This window comes from Suricata suricatta, chromosome 4, assembly GCF_006229205.1.
Source record: "Suricata suricatta isolate VVHF042 chromosome 4, meerkat_22Aug2017_6uvM2_HiC, whole genome shotgun sequence".
Lineage (NCBI taxonomy): Eukaryota > Metazoa > Chordata > Mammalia > Carnivora > Herpestidae > Suricata > Suricata suricatta.
Window position 1 is genome coordinate 62102047 of NC_043703.1, and position 21817 is coordinate 62123863.

Genomic DNA, 21817 nt, shown 5'->3' on the forward strand with positions numbered 1-21817 from the left:
ACAGTGGCCAGCACTTCGTAAGGTGTACTAAATATGTGACATGAGGGCGGGACAAATCTTGCATTGCTTTTACCCTATCCCAGCATCTGTCACCTTGGAGACGCTCAGCAAATATTTAAAATAAGGAAATGTATGAACATGCATGATTCAAATGCTTGTTCGAGTATGAAAGAATGAGGACCTGTCTGTTAGAAAAAAGGATGTTTGTTTCTCTAGAAGGGTGAAAGAAGATTTTCAGCCATAATTTTAAGTGCTTCAAGTGTCCTAAAGAAAAGAGGTATAGGGGCGCCTGGGCGGCTCAGTTGGTTAAGCATCTGGCTTCTGCTCAGGTCATGATCTCACGGTTCGTGGGTTCAAGCCCTGCGTCGGGCTCTGTTGCCGACAGCTAGTTCAGAGCCTGGAGCCTGCTGCAGAATCTGTATCTCCTTCTCTCTCTGACCCTCCCCTGCTTGCGCTGTCTCTCTCTGTCTCTCAAAAATAAATAAAAAACAGGACCATAGGACAGTTATCAGACATAGGAGGAAGAAGGTAAAAAGGGATATTTGGTCAGGAGTGTATTCTACAAGGCTTCCCTGCAACCAACAATCGGTGACCCAGATGGTGGGCGAAAAAGCCGAGAAGCCAGATACTAAGGAGAAGAAACCCGAAGCCAAGAAGGCTGATGCTGGTGGCAAGGTCAAGAAGGGTAACCTCAAGGCTAAAACGCCAAAGAAGGGGAAGCCCCACTGCAGCCAAAACCCCGTCCTAGTGCGAGGAATTGGCAGGTACTCCCGATCGGCTATGTATTCGAGGAAGGCCATGTACAGGCTGCTGTATTCAGCAGCTAAATTCAGGATTGAAAAGAAAAAGAAGGAGAAGGTTCTTGCTACGGTCACAAAACCAGTCAGTGGTGACAGGAATGGCATTACCCAAGTGGTTAAACTCCGCAAGATGCCCAGGTATTACCCTACCAAAGACGTGCCTTGGAAGTTGGTGAGCTACGGCAAAAAACCATTCAGTCAGCACATGAGGACGCTGCGAGCCAGCATCCGCCTGGAACCATCCTGATCATCCTCACTGGGCGCCACAGGGGCGAGACGGTGGTTTTTCTGAAGCAACTGAGCAGTGATTTGCTACTTGTGACTGGACATCTGTCCCTCAATCGCGTTCCTCTGCGTAGGACACACCAGAAATTTGTCATTGCCACCTCCACCAAAATTGATATCAGCACTGAAAATCCCCAAACACCTCATGGATGCTTACTTTAAGAAGAAGAAGCTGCGTAAACCCAGACACCAGGAAGGGGAGATCTTCGACACGGAGAAAGAGAAATACGAGATCACAGAGCAGCGCAAGGTGGATCAGAAAGCTGTGGACTCGCAAATTCTGCCAAAAATCAAAGCTGTCCCTCAGCTTCAGGGCTACCTCCGCTCCGTGTTTGCTCTCACGAATGGGGTTTACCCTCACAAACTGGTGTTCTAAGTGTCTTACAAAGAACCGGATTAAATAACGGCTCCATCAAAAAAATAAAATAAAATAAAATAAAAATAAATAAATAAATAACATAAAAAAAGAAAAGAAGTATTTTCAGTTTTACTATATTTCATATTCCCAATATAGATTATTAATGCAATTATTTGATATAATAATGATATAGTTCACTGGTTTTATCCAATGATATTACCCATATTCTTTACTGAGCAATCTGGTATCTCTCTAGGTCAGTAAAAAGGTTCTCTACATCATTTAAAGGAAGACTTAAGACCATTTACAAAAAAAGAAGGTATAAGATTTATAGGAATAAAGGGAGAAGAAGATCCTAATGTCTGCTTCAGCAAGACAGATTGAAGAGCTGCTTCTTGGGGAATTCATAAAGCCCATCAGCATCCTGTGAAAGGTAACATCTCTCTGTAAACAGAGGGAAGGTACACAGAGAACGTGGTGGCCGTGTGAGGCGCCCTGATTCCAGGAGAACATCTGGTGGGCGGTAGGTTTCATAAGGAAGCAAACTAAGAAGTTTTCCATCTGTATGGTGGCCAATGAACTGGTAGATCGACAGTGTCAGAGAACAGTGCCTACATTCCCATTTCTCTCCTGAATCGTTCATTCCAATGCCATAAAGGAAAATGCTGTTGTGTGTTTAATAATGGAATTTATCAAGTACATGGTTTCCACAACAGACCATGGGTACACAGAGCCTTGTCTCTACTTAGTAAATAAATAATCACACCTCTGTAAGTTCACTGTAGGATTTCACACACGCTGGCCTCTCCCTCCATTATAGGACGCGCAGGCCAAGGTTGAAGCTCTGCCTTCCACCCAGTTGCCCCTGGGGTATCGGCATTTCCATTGTGATCTATGACTTCAACAAGAGGATACATGAGGCTCTGATACTGGCAAATAATAAGAAATTCCTTACGCTGACTTACCATTAATTAAGAGATCTCTTCTATTTTCTCAGCTTCTTATGTTTTTGTTGTTTTATTGTAATACCTCTTTTAATAATTTTAACCTTACATGAATCTGAAGTCTAGTATCTGAGAAGTCGTTTCTCTGACAAAGGTGATTTTTAGCACTAAAATGGAATTTGTCTGTGACTGAGATCTTGAGGTTCCTACAGACGTTTAGGGATCTGCTTCCAGGGTTTTGGTGATCATAAATCAGCAATATTTATTGTCTGATCGCTTCAAGATGGTATTCCCTAGCTAGCATCCACTCTCCTTGTGTGGAAGAGATGGGAGTCAGGCATTTAGTGTTACCATGAAAAAGACAAAACAGACACAAGACGGCATTTATCCCTAAGGACTTAACAAGAAAGCTTGTCACCAATCCTTCAAAGTGCAGCCCCTTCCCCTGGGCAGGTTGCTAAGTGATGTGGAAAAAGCAGTGCTTTTCCTTGCTGGGTTGAAATACTGGAATGCATCACTATGTTTCCTAATGATCCTTGAGGAATTAAAATTGGTAAAAAGTGAACCAGGATTGCTTATGTGCATATTACTATTTTATGACATATATGATACCTATGAAGCCCTAAGTATGTGCCTAATGTCTGGAACTGTCAACATTTTAATTATCCCAGGATTCTCAGGTGCTGATTGCATATAAAAGTGTCTAGTTGGCTTTATCTTGTCAACTTCTCTATGAGGATACCTCACACTCTCTTTGAGTCATCCGGTGTAGAATCAGAAGGTAGTGGTGTGTTTTCCATGACGTGGGCAGTCTAAAGGTTAGTGCCATGGACTCTACAGTCAGCCTCTCTATTTCCCAGCCAAGTGACCTTGAGCAAACTACCTGACCATTAACAGATGATGAAACTGAGGCATAAGTAAACCTTGCTCATAGTGTGTGTGTCTGCGTGTGAAACAAAATACTTCAAACTAAAACCTCTGCACACCTAACAAGGGGCTTGTGTTAGTTATTGTTTTATGACATATATGATATCTATGAAGCCGTAAGAAATAAAAAGATGGGTTAATTTAATATTGTGTGGTCAGCGTGACATCTTCGAACCCCCTAGCCAGCCACATGCCTGCAAATTTACACTCCATGAATTCAAGAGCTTATTTCTGGGTGGACTGGCTCTGTGTCCTGGCCCCGTTCCCTGTGCTCACTTTCTTGTGGGCCATAAGGTCATTCTTCAGTGTAAATTATACAAAATGGTTAGCTGTTCTCACGGAGAACTCTGGAGCCTCCGTCTCTACTGGTAATGGGGGTGAGTGCTTTCATGCCCTTAGCAGGAGACAGTCAAGTGGCTGCTGGCCAAGTGTGGGTGTGGGTGCGGTGCAACAAAGCCCTCAGACTCTTCCTGCTGGGAGTCCTGCATTGCGGCAACGGTTTAGAAAAGACCAGGGGAGTTCCCGACAGCATAGCACCACGGTCCTTCTGAGCTACTGGCCATAGCAGCTTGAGTCGAATGTACCTCTGTGGCTAATGAAGTCCCTCAGGACTCGGATTCATCTGTCTCGTATAGTACCTGGCCCCCGCACCTCACCCACTGAGCGGCTGTGCCCTGTCTACAGCTGGCCTGCTGGGCTCTGGGGCCAGCCAGGCTCTGAATTAGTTGACAGGACCTCAATAGAGACCCTGAGGGTCCTCCCAAAGGCCAAGCCTCACTTCTCTGGCCTCTCCTACTCAGATTTAGTGAAGGACTCACTCATTCACAACGACAACTGCTCTTTTTCTTACCCTCTTCCATTCTGGAGTTTGTTAGAAATGAATTAAGCCTCTAATTTTTGCAACCCACTCCGGAAACCATTATAATTTTAAAAAATGGTATGAAGCAAACTTTTTATCATAAGATGGCTTAAATCCAACTGAAAAGTATAAAAGGAAGAAACTAGACCACACTATTTTAATGTTACTTATTTTAAAAAGGGGCAACATTTAAGCCAGGCTAAAGGGTCTAAAAGTGTACTTACTGTTTGGCAACTCCAGCAATGCGTGTTATTTTGCATATTCCTGCAATTTTCTTGTTATATAACAAGGGATATTTCATTACTTATTTGCAACTAACAACCTCCGCCAGATCAGCATATTCATATTTCATAGACATATATTCTAATAACCTTTCATTATTCAGCTTTACTCACTTGACTTATCAGAAACATATGTGAAATTGTACTGCACGGCCATTCACTCTCCCCTCTCTTTCTTGTGAATCTCTTTCATCCTTCTCGTTTTAGTCATACCCATCCGGTGTGCAACACCACATGCAGCCCAAATCCTTAACTCCAGCTTAGGCGGGTCCATATTTACGGAGGTCTATTGCCCAGCTTCACAGGTGTATCGCGTAGCTAACCTGACCTCGGTGTGCTTAAACAGAATTTCTCATCTTCTTCCAACCTCCTTTCTTCTGGCTCCTTCCCTCGCCTAATCTCCTATCATGAATGGTACACCTCCCTTCTTTGAGCCTGTCAAACACACAGTTTGTTAAAAATTCCCCTCCTCTCTCCTGCATGCATGAGGTCCAAGTCCTAGCAGGTATTTGTCACCTAGGTCACTTCCTTTCTAGCTGTACCGCCTCACTCGATGCTTCAGGTTCCAATTCCGTTCACTTACAACACCTTCTAATTAATAACCTCCTAATATGGCTCTGAATATCGTGTGCTCTTGTTCAAACACTTCTGGCGCTACCCAACACATTCTGAACTCTTTCTCTCATTCAATGGCACCCACGGTATGCCTCAAACCTCTTTTTCAGACTCATGATGTCCACCTTTTTTTTCTTTGGCTACATTTTAAAGTGCTTTCATGTTTGGTCTTCACAATTCTGTAAGATGAGAAATCCAGGTGATAACATGCATACGTTTCAAATGAGGAAACAGACCCAAGAAAAAAAGTGGAGTGGTCAAGATTCCTTGACCAGGCAATAGTGAAGCGTATCTACATTCCTGGTCTAAGAGTCAATTTAAGGAGATGGGCACTCAACCTTTCTCAGAAAAGGCCAAACCTGGCCAAACTGGATTGTCCCCTGCCTTCAAAGTCTTTCCCTCCCTCAAGCTTTCATTCATGTAATCTTGGAACATGCTGTTCTGTTCTCCATTCACCTGAATTTTTTATGCCTATTAAAGCCTTTTCTCTTCCTCCTCTGACTCACAGAATGATCATGCAACTGCCTTTAATTCCACTCTGTTTTCTTAGTCTCCTTTTTATTGTTTCAAATTATTATTGAAACGAATCATTCTCCTTTAACATTTTATGCACTTAGTTTTTTTGTTTTTTCCCTACCAAATGGACTATAAGCATTGTGAGATTCTGGCCTCCATCTCAAATGTCTCTGTAGTCCCCACCTGTCAGACCCTGTAAATACATAACACATATTTGCTCTGTGTGTGTATATGTGAGATTCAACTTTTTTTTTTGTATGGCAGGATATTTCATTTTTGCTATTTTATTCTATTGTTATTTTCAAAGTATATATATATTTATATCATTTTATCTAGAATCCCTGCCATGTGGAAACCCTGGTATATAATCTTTATCACTCTGGTAATATCTTTCCCTCACTGAACATCCATTGGCATTCACTAAATCCTTAGTTAGCATCATCAACTATTTTAAATAGCCTACTAATGGCTACAATGATTTAATGACTCATTTTCCCATATCTTGATTTTTAATATTGTTCTCAGTTAAGCATACTAAATCAGAATGTAACTTTGTCTTGTCAAGCAGTTACTTTAATTGAACTTGGCCAGTCCTTACAATGACTGTCCTGGCATTACTTAATTGGAGCTTACTTTAATCAAATAATGGTATTAGAGACAAAAAAGGATGGTGGCCAGGCCTTTCAGCTCAGCACAAAGGAATCAAACATATTTCGCCCACATACCATACCGTGATATATTTTTCTAGCATTAGAAATATTTTTTTTCCCTCTAAAGTAGTCCTGCTGTTGAGAAAGCTTTTCTGATGTCAGTGAGCTTTTGAACGGCACTGAAGTGATTTACATTTACCATAGGGCTCACCACGCTGCCTCTTACATGTCCCTAGTTCATATCTAGAATGGTAATTTGTCCAGGGTGGTTGAGGAAGCCAGTCACTTTAGCTAAAACCCCTGCGGGCTGTCACACAAAAGCAGAAAATGGATTCAGCTTGAATGTTCCTTAATTAACTTCCAAAGACTGACAGCAAAGATTAGTGAACTACTGCCAGCCCTGACTTAACACTCCCCCCGGTGAACAAATGCTGTAACCATTACTGCAGCTGTGCACCCGAAGGACATTGATGGAGGAGGTTTAGGAGAGCTGCACAAAATGACAGCATTGTCTTGAGTCCGTGTGCACCTCGTGTGGAAGTCTCTCCCGAACACAATGAAGGCTTTAGCTGTCTCTTAAAGATTCAACACAGACTTACCAGACATATGTCTGCACTTGAACCCCGCTCTATTCTAAGACCACAGAGAGTAAGCCATGGTTCTGGGTCAGATTCTCAGATACTGGTACCTAAAAAGTCATGTCCGGTCCAGTTCTTGATTCTCTACTGTGCAGGCACTGAAGCCTCATCTCATTAGTTAGTTGAGGAGTCATCTAGCTTTGGAGAATCAATTCACTTTCTAAAATTCTGATTGCTCCTAGTTACAAAGTTACAAAATATTTATTTCTTATTAGTCAGGGAATGGTGAGATGATTTGTCACCTGGTGTACCCATTATAAAATCAGACACAGCTGTCAGAGCAAAGAGAGTTAGGAAGTCGGGAGGAATATTTCATTCAGATTATGTAACAGGCTTGAACATTTTCCCTACTCCAATTACATGATTTTTAGTGACTGAGACATTGGCCAACTTCACAAACAATGCACTTTCCCTCCCTACCAGTATGGACCTGTATTTATTCCTTTCTAGATTTCATGTCAATTGCCTCCCTTCGATTATGTCACTACGTATTACTTCCATTTTAATCCCCTTGATGAGTTTCAGGATTCATTATAGCCTAGTGATGAAGCACATTAATTCTGAGTTAAACAGACCTACATTTATATATCCAACACTTTACATCTGCGTGTTCTTAAGCAATTTTCTTAGCCTGAGTCTAGTTTTCCCCCCTGTCAAGTAGAGGAGATAACTACCTATTCCATGGAGTTGTTCTGAGATTTAACTGGATAATTTATGTAAAATTGTTGGCAGAGAGTGAGTGTTTAGAAGTGACAACTGTTAGTATGTATTGGTATTATTGAGCATGCATATAATTGGACTTTTCTCCCCATTAAACCATGATGAAAGTACTTTATGGCTAGCAGTAGTGTTTTCATTTATAAACTATATGTGTGACAGGCAAAACACACACATAAGACATCAACTTCTAAAATGAAAAAAATATAGGTAAAATTACTATCCCCATTTCACTCATGGAAACTGAGTATTAGAGACATGAATAAAACTTTCTAACACTTTCTTTACTGGGATTGTCATACCCTTCTAGTGACTACCCTTCTCTTCCCATTCTCTCCTTATCATTCATGAAATGCATTCTGTTTTTTTAAAATAGGAGAGAGAACTGGGTCCAATACACCCTTATTATAAATCATACGGGAGCCATTTTTGCATAACCTCTTAAGCAGTCTTAGCTTCTCCCATAAATTTATTATTATCGCAGAGATAACATGTAACAACATCTCTAGGGCACAGCTCCGTCCTAATGTCCAGACCCAGATCTCCATTCTCCTACTCCGTGTCTAGCACTTTGAAATCATGCAGGCTCTTCACACTCACATGTTCTAAATGAACTCATTGTTTTTTCCCTAAACATGTTCTTCCTCTGTTCACTCTATCTTGGTGAACTGGACCACTCTTCACCCAACTGCCCTAGCTGGAAGTTAAAGCATCATTCTTCAGACTTTCCTGTCCAGTCACTCACCATGTCCCACCCATTCTTTCCCAGCGTATCTCTTAGATGCCTCCTCATTCCTTCATCCTCATACAACCAACCTGTTCAGGCCACTGTCGCCTGTCACTCGCATTTCTCCAACAGCTTCCTGAGCAGCTCAATCTGTCCTCTACGTTTTAGGCAGAATGATATTTCTAAAATACAAATCTGATTTTGTCATTCTAGTTAAAGCCTGTTAGTCATTCCCTATTTGTATTTCAACAATTAAATACAACTTCTCTACATGGCAGCCTAGTCCTCAGAGATTGACTCCTTCTCCATTTCTCCAATTGTCTTTCGCACCATGTCCACACTGCCAGGCTTCTGGACACATCACTCACGCTTGGCATGTGCACTTGAGAGTGCTTCCCTGGAAACATACTTTCCTTTCTCTTCCCCAGGGCACTCTGGTACCTCCCTAAAATTCCAGTTGGGACATGATGTTTTTTAAGAATCCCTTCCTGGGGCACCTGGGTGGCTCAGTTGGTTAAGCGCCTGACTTCAGCTCAGGTCATGATCTTGCAGTTCATGCATTCAAGCCCCACATCAGGCAGCTCAGAGCGTAGAGCCTGCTTCAGATTTTGTTGTTTCTATGCAACATTATAGTCAAAGTCCTATCTAGCATAGTAGTAAAAGACAAAGAAAATGATGCTGCTAATGGCCAAGGAGAAAACAAAATGTAATGAGTCAGTGAAAAGGAAAGGTTGAGCTCCAAGTGCAGGTCCTAGGCACTGTAGGTCTATACTGCTAATTTTGCCAAGGGTGGACATCTGATACAGTAATTGGCAGTGATTTTTCACACATCAGAAAATCTCACTGAAAGAGTGCTATAAATCATCATTCAGCCAGGGGGATGGTCTCTGAAATACTTCATCCAAAAGAACCTTGCGGGGAGGCAGCAGTGGAGAAGTGAGGGGTGTAAGCCATCCTCAAATGGCTTCTTATTGTACTGAATGCCAAGCTTGATCACTGCAACTTCACCTTCAGAGTGGAGATTGAGCCCCAGAAAGAGTTTGTGCCATCTGCTGTGTGTGTCATGTGTTACTTGGTCCGGGGAATAATTCTTCCCAGCTATGAGAGGTCATGGCACTCTCAGAGCTGAGCTTCGTGAGACATAAAAAGAAAGCAGGTGAAGAGCTGTGAGCAGCATTCATTTTGCTAGGGGCATTTTATTTATTTATTTATTTGTTTATTTATTTAACAGTTTATTGTCAAATTGGTTTCCATATAACACCCAGTGCTCTTCCTCACAAGCCCTCTCCTCCATTAGCTGTGGAGAGACAGACTAGCCACCCAAATGGGTAGCAGGATGGGAAAGAAGTGGCTTATTCTGGAGATCCTCCTGGGCTTGTCTCTAGTCTTTTCTCATCTGGATTGTCTTTCCCTTTTCTCCTTGGATATGATGCTTTCATTTTTTCCACTAATTTCTTGGACTGTCCTAGTCTTCCTTCTCAGCCTGACTTTGATTTGTTCTCTTGAGACCCACTCTCTCTGTGCCTACTTCTCTGTTCCTCTCTATTTATTTATTTATTTATTTATTTATTTATTTATTTATTTATTTATTTTTGAGAGTGAGAGACAATGAGAGAGCATGAGCAGGGGAGAGGCACAGAGAGAGGGAGATACAGAATTTGAAGCAGGCTCTAGGCTCTGAACTGTCTGCACAGGGCCCAGTGTGGGGCTTGAACTCACAAACCGTGATATCCTGCCTGGAGCCAAAGTCGGAAGATTAACCAACTGAGCTGCCCAAGTATCCCTCTTCCCTTCCCTTCCCTTCCCTTCTCTTTTCCTCCCTTACCATGCCTAGATTGGCCATTATTTTTTTAAGAAAATAACTGCAATATTTGTTGAATAACATTATAAGTCTCGCTTTTAATTTAGAAATAACTTTAGTCCTCAGAGGTTTCTCAACCATTACACCAGGAAAGCAGATGAAGCAGTGCTTTATTTTTTTCTTTCTTGTACATTATTGGCTCTTGATGGAGGGAAGGGGGAGGTTCTCATCCTCCCGATGATGGTAACACTTTGCTGTTAATGGTTTTGTGCCGAGGAGAGGCATCGGCTTGAGTTTAGGAGAGGTTACATTGGTGGCAGCGGGAGCGAGGGCTTGTGTGGGAAGAGGTGCCGGGACGTGAGACCGCGAGGAGCTCACTGCAATCCACATGCGCGATGAGAAGGGTCTCTCTGGACTAAGGTAGTGGTGTTAGAAGTGAGAGGGAAGCGATAGAAGACAGAGAACAGAGAAAGACACAGAAAAGGGGGTGGGGGAGTGAAGGAATGAAGACAGTTGTCGACAGCGCTCCTGACAGACTGCTGGGCACTCGGAAGCCCATGGACCCCAACTCCCCCCCTCCCCGTCAGCCCTCTTCTGGGACAAAGCGTTCTCTGAGCTTTAACTACCCCACTCATAATACCACTTCTGCTGTCTCCACCAGGAATGTAAAGCTCTGATGAAACACTGATAATAATCCAGTATTTTACAAATATTATGTATTAGTAGACTTGTACCAATGGTTTCCACAATCTTGTCACCCCTAGGTACAGTGACAGGGTAGAAAAGTCATGGATTTGAGGCCACGATAGTAACTTTGTAGGGTACAAACTTTGTAAATTCAAGGCAGCCACTGGCCTCTCTAAGACCCCGCTTTGTCATAGTAAAACAGGGATAATGACATCACCCTTCACCCTTGAAAAGATTTAGCAATGTACATATGAAAACACCTGATGCTTAATAAATAATGGTTTTTTGGTGTACCTTTATTTTTTTCCTCATGTACATCCCATAAAAATCCATATGGGAAAGATTTTTTTTTTTTTGGCCAATAAAACAAACTGAACGAAAGTATTCGTTAATTATATTTACTATTTCTAAATTAAATCTTGTGATCTTTCTACCTACATTAATAGAAATAGATAAACATCAGACAGCAGATAGGTGTTTAGCGTGGACTCGTAGCCCTGTTTTGGCTGACATTCAAAACCCTGGCTTCCTCTCTAAGATCAGTTACATTTAAAATAAAATATCTGTAGTTTATTTAACTACAGAATAGCATTGGTTATTAGTTTACAAACCAATAAACTAAAGCAACGGGGTATCATCTAAGGGAAGGCAGAATCAACACTTTCTGCTAATGCCTCTTGACAAAATCATTCCTAATTTTTGTCACTAGTGTTTTTAAGCCTTTTCAGTAAAAAACCAGGCATTATATATTTCACGGGATTGCCAGGAGGACGCACAAAGGACCCAGGGCTATGTTTGGCACCGAGTATAAACTCACAAGCCACATTACTACCCTTTTAACTTAACTGTCCCTTAACTATCAAAGGGACAGTTTATAATCTTCCTGGTAGTTTATAATCCTGTTCCTGAGTTTTCGGGTTATTTGAGAGGAGAGAATTTTGACTATCCTCCAGCTCCTCTCTGAAATGGAAGACTCAGCCATCCAGTTTCTTCCTCTTCAATCTACTACGAGGGAAAGAAAAATACTCCAAGTTCTCGGGCGGGAGGGTCTTCTCCATTTGCTGCTCTCTCTGTTCCTCGTGAGATTACTCACAATCTGCCCCCTGGTTCCCTTTTCTCAAAGCACAAACTCTTTCTTGAGCTGGGCAGATTAAGACCGTTCCCCATTTTTTTTCCCCCACTATTCTCAAAGTGGGACTATTTTCTGATAATTGAGTTTCTCTCTAAGATAAACCCCCCTCTCTTTTTGGTGCAGCGAGCTGCCTGTGGAATTTCATTTTCCATACACTTAGTATCTTTCTAGTTATTCATTTACTAACAGCCTTGTCTGATGGGTTTCTTTGTGAAGCAAATTCAAATGCTGAGATCAACGCTCCAAACTCTAAGCTTTTAAAAAGCAAGACAAAACAGACAGGAAATAAGTTAAACTGATTATTGCTTCGATTCTTCCTCATGAGATTGGAAAAGTTTAATCACCTAATGGTAACTGGCACTACAAAAGACACACTGTTACAGAGGGAGAACACATACTCAGGTGTGACTTTTGCCTTTTAGAAACATCGAATGGAGAAAGTCAAATGGATGGATGTGGCCAACTTTGAAACTTAGTCATACCACAAAACTAAGGATAAAATAAACACACATAATTCTCTTACACTCTTATTTTTCTGTCTGGAAGGTTGTGCCTGATGTTGGTCTGCCTGGTAGGAGGAATGGTCCTCAAGTAAATTCACACTTACCGTCATCTTTGTCAGGGATGATGGTAACCCGAGCCCCTGGGTATTCCGATCCAATCCTCCCCCCCATGGGCACGCTCAGAAGGACATGGAACGTTTCCTCCTCTTCATACAGGGAGTCGTCAATAACAACGATGCGACACATTTTTTCCCGCTCGTGTCTGTCAAAGCGGATGACGCTGGTGTGGTCTTCAGGCCTGGATATGTAATCTGAATAGGACAACACGGATGTCGGCACAGTTCCATCCGCCGTGCCTGGGGACCGAGAATCCAAAAGGTGTCTATGTAGGACACATTACACAAGTGTGTTTCCAGAAATGATTATTTTCATATGCAACATTTTCACGGTCAACTTTACATCCTTGGAAAGTGCCATAGCACCTACGTAGTATTCTAGCATGACGAGTCACCCTGACAATGGTCTCAACCACACAAAGAATATTACATTTCCAGTGTTTTCTCCTCTGCTTCCTGCCACTGGTCTTTCAGAACAACACAATATTACAAACTAAGAGCTCCTACTATTCAAATGCTTAACTGTGTACAAAGTGCCAAGGGATTTACATGCACGGCCTGCTTAATCCTCTCAGCCACTCCTTTGGTGGATGCACATTTGAGGTTTACAGAGGTTGAGTCGCTTGCTCTGGGACCCAGAAACACTGAAGTCTGTGCTTCTCCCCACTATTCTTTACTGCTTTTCAACTCATGTATAGATAGTAATGGGAATTTTCACAAATGCCCAGATATCAACTGCACCTTTTGACCTTTTCTTTTTACACTTTTAGAAAATCGACCTGTTTTCTAGGAAGGTATTTAGTATATTGATGAATATTTTATATTAATTTTACTTTTGTATTACCTAAAATCATCTCTCAGAGGAGGCTTACCTAATGAGCAAAACAAATATTTTGAAATTCGGTTGAAATGAGTTTCAAACTAGTTTAAGATTAGTTTGTTTTCCTTGAGTATGCATTTCATTCTCTGTCTCTCTCGCTCTCTTAAATAACTATTTTCTGCTTGATAAGGTTTGAGTGGGGAAAGTGGACCTCCCTTTGTCACACTCCAAATGGCCTGGAGAATTAGAATAAGTAACCACATGTATCAGATGTATTTTGATAGGTAACGGCAGTGGTTCCGGCCCCCTTGGAAGAGGTCCCCTGAAGTGTAATAGTGAAGGAAGACTTCTGGATAAGGTTTTTCTTTGTGAAAACTGTAAAAATAAAGGATAGTCCTCAAGGCGTACTGCTCTGGCTCCGACATGTCAGAGAGGCTTATTATTTCTACGTGTTTGTGGGGACAGTTCAGTTCAGTGGCAAATCAAGCTACCTTGTTGTGTATAACAGACCACCATCAGTTCCTGGCTCACGTCTCCACTTCTTCTGATGGGAATGAACAGCTCACCCACATCTTCTTCAACAGAGTATTCTGACTGGGGAATAAACACAGTCGACTCTAAAGAGAACACACAATCACAGTCACTATTATTTTTATCTGGACTTCAGCAATCCTATGCAAAGTAACATTGCTTTAATAATCAACTTGTCCCACTTGCATATTCTCTTAGAATGCCACAGTGTGAGGCATAAGCAGGCATAAAGCATGCAGGCTCTGGGCCAGTGAATTCTTAGCCTTGAAATAATATTCAACATTGCAAAAATAGATGAAAATCTCTAGTCACTTTTTTTTCTCAATTAATAAATGCTGCTGACATACTTCCTTTAAATCAAGTGTTGTTCACTTGACACAGATCAACATTTTCCACTGATGTAGACCCATTTCAGAGGCAGAAGAGACATTGGAAGTCACTTTGTCCTACCTCGTACTTTACAGATGAAGAAACTCGGGTGCAGAGAGTTGAACTCATTTGCCAAGGCCTCCTTCTGGTTGAGTAAAAGCTAAAACTCAAACCTTGTAATGTCTACTCTAGTACCCTTAAATTTTTTTTTTAATGTTTATTTATTTTTAAGAGAGGAAGAGACGGAGCGTGAGCTGGGGAGAGGCAGAGAGAGAGATGCAGAATCTGAAGCAGGCTCCAGGCTCTGAGCTGTCAGCACAGAGCCTGATGTGGGGCCTGAACCCATGAACTGCAAGATCATGATCTGAGCTGAAGTTGGACACTTAACTGACTAAGCCATGCAGGCACCCTTACTCTAGTACTCTCTCCCTCTCTTTAATCTCAAATCTATTTATCAGCTATCAGCACCATACCTATGGTTTTCTTCCTTTCCTAGAGAAATAACAATGCAGAGCATACAACATTATATTTATATGTCTGAATGATTCATTTTTAAGGTAATTGAAAGGCACAGTAAATAATAGAATGGTGTGATTAAATTACAGTGAAAAATACAGTTCAATGTAAAACTATATTTAGTTCAGGAAGACATTTAGTTCAATAATTTGACACGATAACTCCTAACAGATACTTTTGTATTTGACTGGAAGTCTCTTTCACTGCAAGTCTCACAAACACATAAAAAATGCTTCATGCTTATTTTTAAAACAGTGAGCCACTTTGCTTCCCATGATTCTGAAAGGCCACCGGAACAGGAGACACAGGCGCTCGAGGTCCGTGTTCCATCCTCTCCACCCTGCCCTGTCCCCCAGGAGCTGGCTAATGTGAACCACATCAAAGAGTCCCTTGTGCTTTGGCTTCCAGTTGGGTCAGCCAAAGGGGATCACAGGCAGGACCTGGAGGTCAAGAGCAGAATGGGGTCTGTGGCATTCATTCCTGGCTCCCTCAGGGTTCAGGGCTGACCACACCCCTTCCACCAAGTAAAGGTCACGGTGTCTGCTGGCCTCTCTAGTTCATTCTCTGGGCTCAGCTAACTTCTCCTTCCCTTTCCCTCAGGCCTAGAGATGGTCATGGTGCCTGCTTTTGTTAACCTTGGAGCACTTTATCATGCCTGATGGTTTCCCAATCTGTGCCCTCAACTTTGTAAATATTTTACATTCTTTTAAAATTGCTAAAATTAATTTAAACTACTAATTTAAACTATCACATTAGAAAGTGAGTATGTGGTTTATTTCTTCTGAGATTCTGACTGATATGCCAATTTAAAAAAAGGTACCATTAAAAAAATAATGGGTGTATACAAGGTTTTATAACTAATTATGCATTTATCAAGCATTGATTGGGTGACTTCTACTTGCCAGACATTTCTACTGGGCAGATGCAGATATGGAAGTAAACAAAATTCCTGGTCTTATGGACTTTTCATTCTAGTTGGGGCTGGGGAAGAGAAAGAAAATAAACAAATACACAAGAATATGTAATATGCTAAAAGGTAATGAGTTATGTGAAGAAAATAGAGTGTGCTGAAGGGGATGGGGGGTGAGTAAGGCAGGGTACCGTGCCGTGGCGGGTGGGTGTTATACAGGAAAGTGTCGCTGATGGTGCCACATTTGAGCTGAGATTGCAAGGTGGTAATGAGATGCCTTATGTACATAGCTCAGAGAAGAGTATTCTAGGCAAAGAAATGAACAAGTGAGGTCCGGTTGTGCCAGGTGTGCACAAGGAACAGCCAGGAGGCCAATGTGGTTTGAGTAAGTTGGGTAAAAAAGAGAAGGCAGGACATGCAACCAGAGGAGCAGTGATGGGGTGGATGGTGGGAAGATCACTTGGCACTTTCAGGACCATTGGGAGGATTTTGGGTCTTACTCAGAGTAAAGTACTGTGTAAATTATCAAAGACCACCCAATGGGATCAAAACAAGCAAGCGCTATTCATTCATTTTGTTGTAGCAAGGGAGTCAGCCACTCTCACTTGTCTTTGGCAGAGACTCAAAGGCAGGCCAAGGGGAGGGAAAGCTTTATAGCAGGAGAAAGGAAGGGGTGTAGGTGTGCCCTGAATGGAGGCTGTGGGTTCAGGAAAGCTGTGGGCAGGCAAACTAGAAGCGGGGCACCCTATGTGACTAGATAGGGGTGTGCCTCTGGTTTCTCTGGTTGGTCTGAAGTTGAAATGAGGACAAAAAATGAAGGAAGCTGTCAGTTATTGATCCAATTTTGACCATTTGGGGCTGATTGCTAGACAGAGGCTGTGGTTTGGCTTCCCAGTTGTAGACTGTGGGTCAGAGTTGTAGTTTAATGTGTGGTCTGTCTGTTGTCTCTGTGTAAACCCATCCATCTCTCAGTGCAAAAGATCGAGAAAGCTTTACACACGGGGATGCTGTAACTTGACATATTTTAAGGACATTATTTTAGGCTTCTGTGAGATACAGAGACATTGAGGGCCAGGAGCTGGCCAGGAGCTCAGTGAGGAGGCTTTGCAACCATCTAGGAGAGAGGTCACAGCAGACTGGGTCAGGTGGTGGCAGTGGGACTGGTGTAGTAGGATTGTGTGCAGGACATACAAAGAAAGGAAGAGCCAAAAGAATGTTCTGATGGATAAGATGTGGCATGTGAGAGAGCAGAGGAGTCAAGGGTGACTCCAAGTTTTGCTATCTTGACCAACTAGAAAGATGAAATTGCTGTTTATAGAGGTGAAGAAGTCAGCAAGAGCATGAGATTCGGGAGTAGATCAGGAGTTCCATTTTGGACATATGAAAGTTGAGGTTCTAGTTTTAGCTGAGATGTCAAACTAGCCAGCTGAGCATACAATCCTGGATTTCAGTGGACAGGTCCAGATTGGAAATAGAAAAATAGAAAAGTGGGAGGCACCTGAATTTTGAGGTAGGTGAAGTCTGAGTCAGAATGAAATCATTTAGGGAGGGAATGTAGGAAAAGAAGACAATGACCCAAGGCCTAACCTCGGGTCATTTAGAGGTCAGGGAGATAAAAAAGGAAGGTTGAGCAAAGGTTGAAGAGAGGTCCCAGTGATGAGAACAAGCAAGGGAGTGTGTAGATAATGAAGGTCAAGTGCAAAAAGTGTTTTAAGAAAAAGGGAACGGTGTCTAATGTCTCAAATGCTGCTGACAACTCAAGAAAGTTGAGAATCGAGCATTAGATTTAGCAAAGGGAAGTCACTGGTTATCTTTACCAGAACTGTGGCAGCGGAGTGAAGGGGACAAAAGCCTGAAGGAATCGGAGGACAGAAACTGGAACACATAAGGCACAGATGTTTTAAAAAATTTACTGCAAATAGGAACAGAGTGACATCTAGAGAAACATCTTGTTTATTTATAAGAAGAGTTTTTGTAAGGGCAAAATTATTCCTACTATTATGAAGTCGGATTTTGCTAAAAATAGAATTTCAATATAGCAATTTTCATAGCACTTCATTAGAAAAAATAAACAAGGTGCCATGAAATATTTAAGTTGGGCCTTCAATGAGTTCCAATGAGTTTCTTTTTATGCAAATTAAGTCTGGTATCACCTCGGTTTTGACAGTCCGCAGGTAGTTTATTCCGTGGCATTAGTAGAAATATTACAGAAAATCTTGTTCCTTTGTGGGGGTTGGGGGGAGACATGAGTGGGGCAGGGGCAGAGGGAGAGGAAAAGAGATAACCCCGCTCAGTGTGGGGCCCAAATCGGGGCTTGATCTCACAACCCAAATCGAGCCAGAAGCTTAACTGGCTGAGCCACCCAGGCATCCCAGTTTGCCTTCTTTATTAAAGTTGGTTGTGGACTGAATGTGTCCCCCAAAATTTACACATTGAATTCCTAACCCTCAAAGTGATGATATTTGGAGGTGGGGACCGTTGGGAGGTAAAGAGGTTTAGATGAGGTCAGGAGGGTGGGGCCCTCATTTTGGGATTAGTATCTTTACAAGAATAGGGAGATCTCTCTCTTGCGTGTTCAGGCTTGCTTTTAGCCCTGAAACTCCCTCCAACACTTGGTCTGAAAGAGGGTAAACAGGCCCACCACCACATTTAAGTCTTTTGTTGACCTAACAAAGGGTACAAATGTGTGTCTGTGAAAGAAACTGGAAAGGGCCGGCTGAAGAAAGACTTCCCTGGTAGGTTTTTTCCCAGTTCACAGCATTTTTCAACTTCATTTTATATGTACAGTAAGAGCTTATAGGCAGACTGCCCCAAGTAAGCATAACTTTTTTTAAAACCCCTGAAAGTAGCATTATTTTTATTATCTTAAATTATTAGCTGATATGTAGGGGGTTCTCAGTATTTGCAAAGCCCTATTCTAAACGCTTTACACGTGTTGGCTAGTTTTATCCTGGCAACAACGCTTTCACATAAGAACCATTAGGATTGTCATTTTATCTCTGAAGACGTGAGGCACACAGAGGTGCAAAACCAGAGGAAGTTTAGGCTGGTAGGTGGGGATGCCCGTATTTGAACCCAAGAAGTCCATCTTGAAGCCCAAGATCATAACCGCTATGATCTACTTCTAAATGACAAGCACTCAGAACAGCGAGCAGCTGCGCTTACTTCAGACACACACAGAAGGCTCAACCGAGCTCAGAAGAGCCATAAATTACTGCTAAAACAGAACTGGCGGAGACGGCAGAGGCAGAACAAAGGAAGCTAAAAACAAGTATTTGAACATTCATTTCGAGATCCAATGTATTCATAGAATTCTATATATAAGCTTATACATATAAAATTGTAAAAGTGTTATGTAAGGAACAAAAATCTGTATGATGGTCATATTGATAAAGTTATAGAAGTATTATATAAGTTACACGTATAAGTATACGATATGTTTATGAATATAATACCTATATTATGTAATATAACAGCATGTCATATGTCAGATCCCAACTAGCCCATTCAATGGAAACTACAGCACTCTCTGGGAAGGTGTTTACTGAAAGACAAAGCAAGAGCAGAATTATAGAAATAGTAAACTCTCTGCTAAGTAAGCAGAGACATGTAGACAAAAATGACTACAGGGTCATCCTCTCCAACTGTTGACAATGGCTTTCCCACGTGGTAGGTCTATGAGTGACTTTTACTTCTTTTCTTTTTTTGGTAATGTTTACTTATTTATTTTGAAAGAGAGAGAGACAGAGACAGAGAGACAGAGAGAACAAGCAAGGGAGGAGCAGAGAGAAAGAGAGAGAGAATCCCAAGCAGGTTTCCACACCATCAGCTCAGAGTCCCCTGTAGGGCTCGAACACACAAACTGTGAGATCATGACCTGAGCTGAGATCCAGAGTCAGATGCTTAACTGACTGGGCCACCCAGGCACCCCTGCCTTTTACTTCTTTAAATCTTTCAGAATTCTTGACAAGGAACATGTGTTACTTTTATATTTTCAGACTGGTTTCATTACTCTGTATCTGGAAAGATAGAGCTGAGTGAAGTGAATGCATTCATTATTCATCAGTGCATCTATATTGTAATGAGCGCTTTGATCTGCAAGTGCAGTCTTTATCTTTGGGCCTGACTGTGCCGTCACTTAGGCCAAAGATGACTTTTGTTCTCAGAAATAAAATAGTTGTAGTCACATTTGAAAGCTAGTGTTCGTGCGGTCTTTTCTCAACTATACTGAACAGATTAAAAAAAAACCAGATTCTACTAAAAACACGATGGAACAAAACATCTTCTAAAATTCTCTGTTATAATAGAACAGAGAAAGCAAATGCAGTGCATGGATGAAGGCATTGAGTGTTCGTCATCTTTAGAAATCAAAGTCTGACACATTTAAAAGTAACACAGAAGATATTCCAGCACCTTCTCAAGGTGCCCTTAGCTGGCCTGACAGGTGGCACGGAGTAGGAAATCCATCCCTGATACATCTGATCTCAGGCAGCTCTCTTACATTTCTGTGGTCTGTTTTTTCACTCTCGAACAGACATAGTAATTAATTACTACAGACTAATTTAACATGGACTTGAAAAAGATACAGATGAGAATAATGAAACATCAAAATCACATTTTTTTAATGGAAGGGTTTCTTTAAAATTTTTTATTATTTATTTTTGAGAGAGAGCGTGAGCGGGGAGGAAGGGAGGGGGACAGAAGATCCAAAGTGGGCTCTGTGCTGACAGCAGTGAGCCCATGTGGGGCTCGAACTCAGGAACCATGAGATCATAACCTGAGCCGAAGTCAGACGCTTAACTGACTTAGCAACTCAGGCGCCTCCACACGATAATAAGCATTACAAGTTTCTATCAGGATGCCGTGAGATCCAAAAATTATCCTTTAGCACCATGCAGATGTTGGTAAGAGTGAACCTTTGGGTAATCTTTGTGCATATCATTAAATGTTTTTATTTTGTGAATGTAGAAACTTTCAGTAAGTTTTATATCACTAAAATAGCTTTATTCATACCACTTTTTTTTATATCCACCTTTTGGTGCCAGAAATGTACAGATGCATGCTGTAATTTTAGCCAGTATTTCGAACTGTCTGTTTCTCTTAAGACAATGTCCCATGCTTCACTAATAGGATTCAAAAAGAAAAAAAAAGAAACAAACTTCTACACTCACTGAAACTGAATGTTTTTATGCTTTCTTTATCATTTTGGCATCATCGACTGCTGTGAACTACCATTTCATTAATTCTGGAGCTTCAATTTTGGTACACTCCTCTCATCGGCCAGTGGTCTCCCTATGTCAACTCTGACAACAATACAAACTTTTAGAAATAATAATTAATGTTTGTGTTTCATGTAATAGCCAACGTCATCTGAATTCTAACACATGAAATGGCTTTGGCTCACTCCGCACACAAAAGTTTGCCTGTCTTTGTAGCCAATTAGCATAGTATTCTTGATGTAGACGTTCTCATTTTCTTTGGAATGGTATGTTTATTCTCTACTCTGTATTGTACAGAATTAACCTGATCTCATCATACAGAAAATGAGTACACACATCAAATATTTAACTCACTAGGTTCATTATTGACTTTTGGTATCATAAAGGTATCAGAACGAGCCCCTTTTAATCAAAAGTTTGCAGATACTTCAAGTATGTACATGGTAAATAATTACACAAAATACTTACAGGCTTTAGACATCTATGCCAGGTATCTGTACTCAAATACCTATATTTGAGGTTGTATTCTCCTAATAAAGTACATAAAACTAATTTACTCTGGTTAGAAATTATACAAGGTAAAAAAGGAGTGGGATCTTGTTATAAGATAAGTTTTAGCTCTTACCTATTTTCCTCTTAACAGAAATGAAAATGCTTAAGATTAATTAACATCTGCATGGTTCTCAGAGTGAGAAAAGATGGCGTTACGTCTGACAGGGAGCGGAATAAACAGGAAATCGAGAATCTTCTTCTTGGTTAGAGGCTTCTCCTACGGGTGTTGTTTGCTCCTTTATCAAAGCACACAGAATTCTGTATTGTTATTATAATAATTTCATGGAATGTAGTCACCTAAAGATACCCTTGCAGAATGAGTATGCCTTCTTCACTGCAGCACT

At 41.4% G+C, this 21817-nt stretch overlaps 1 protein-coding gene and 1 pseudogene across 1 annotated transcript in view; one reads left to right on the forward strand and one right to left on the reverse strand.

The window, feature by feature from the left end:
* The window catches only part of FREM2 (FRAS1 related extracellular matrix 2), a 155466-nt gene that overhangs the window by 49234 nt on the left and 84415 nt on the right, over positions 1-21817 (reverse strand). The window contains exons 5-6 of the mRNA XM_029936841.1: positions 13868-13993; positions 12545-12796 (exon numbers count right to left, since the gene is read on the reverse strand). Of these exons, the coding sequence (XP_029792701.1) occupies positions 12545-12796; positions 13868-13993 (378 nt within the window). The remainder of the gene's footprint in view (positions 1-12544; positions 12797-13867; positions 13994-21817) is intronic.
* On the forward strand, positions 598-1490 carry LOC115289557 (annotated as a pseudogene).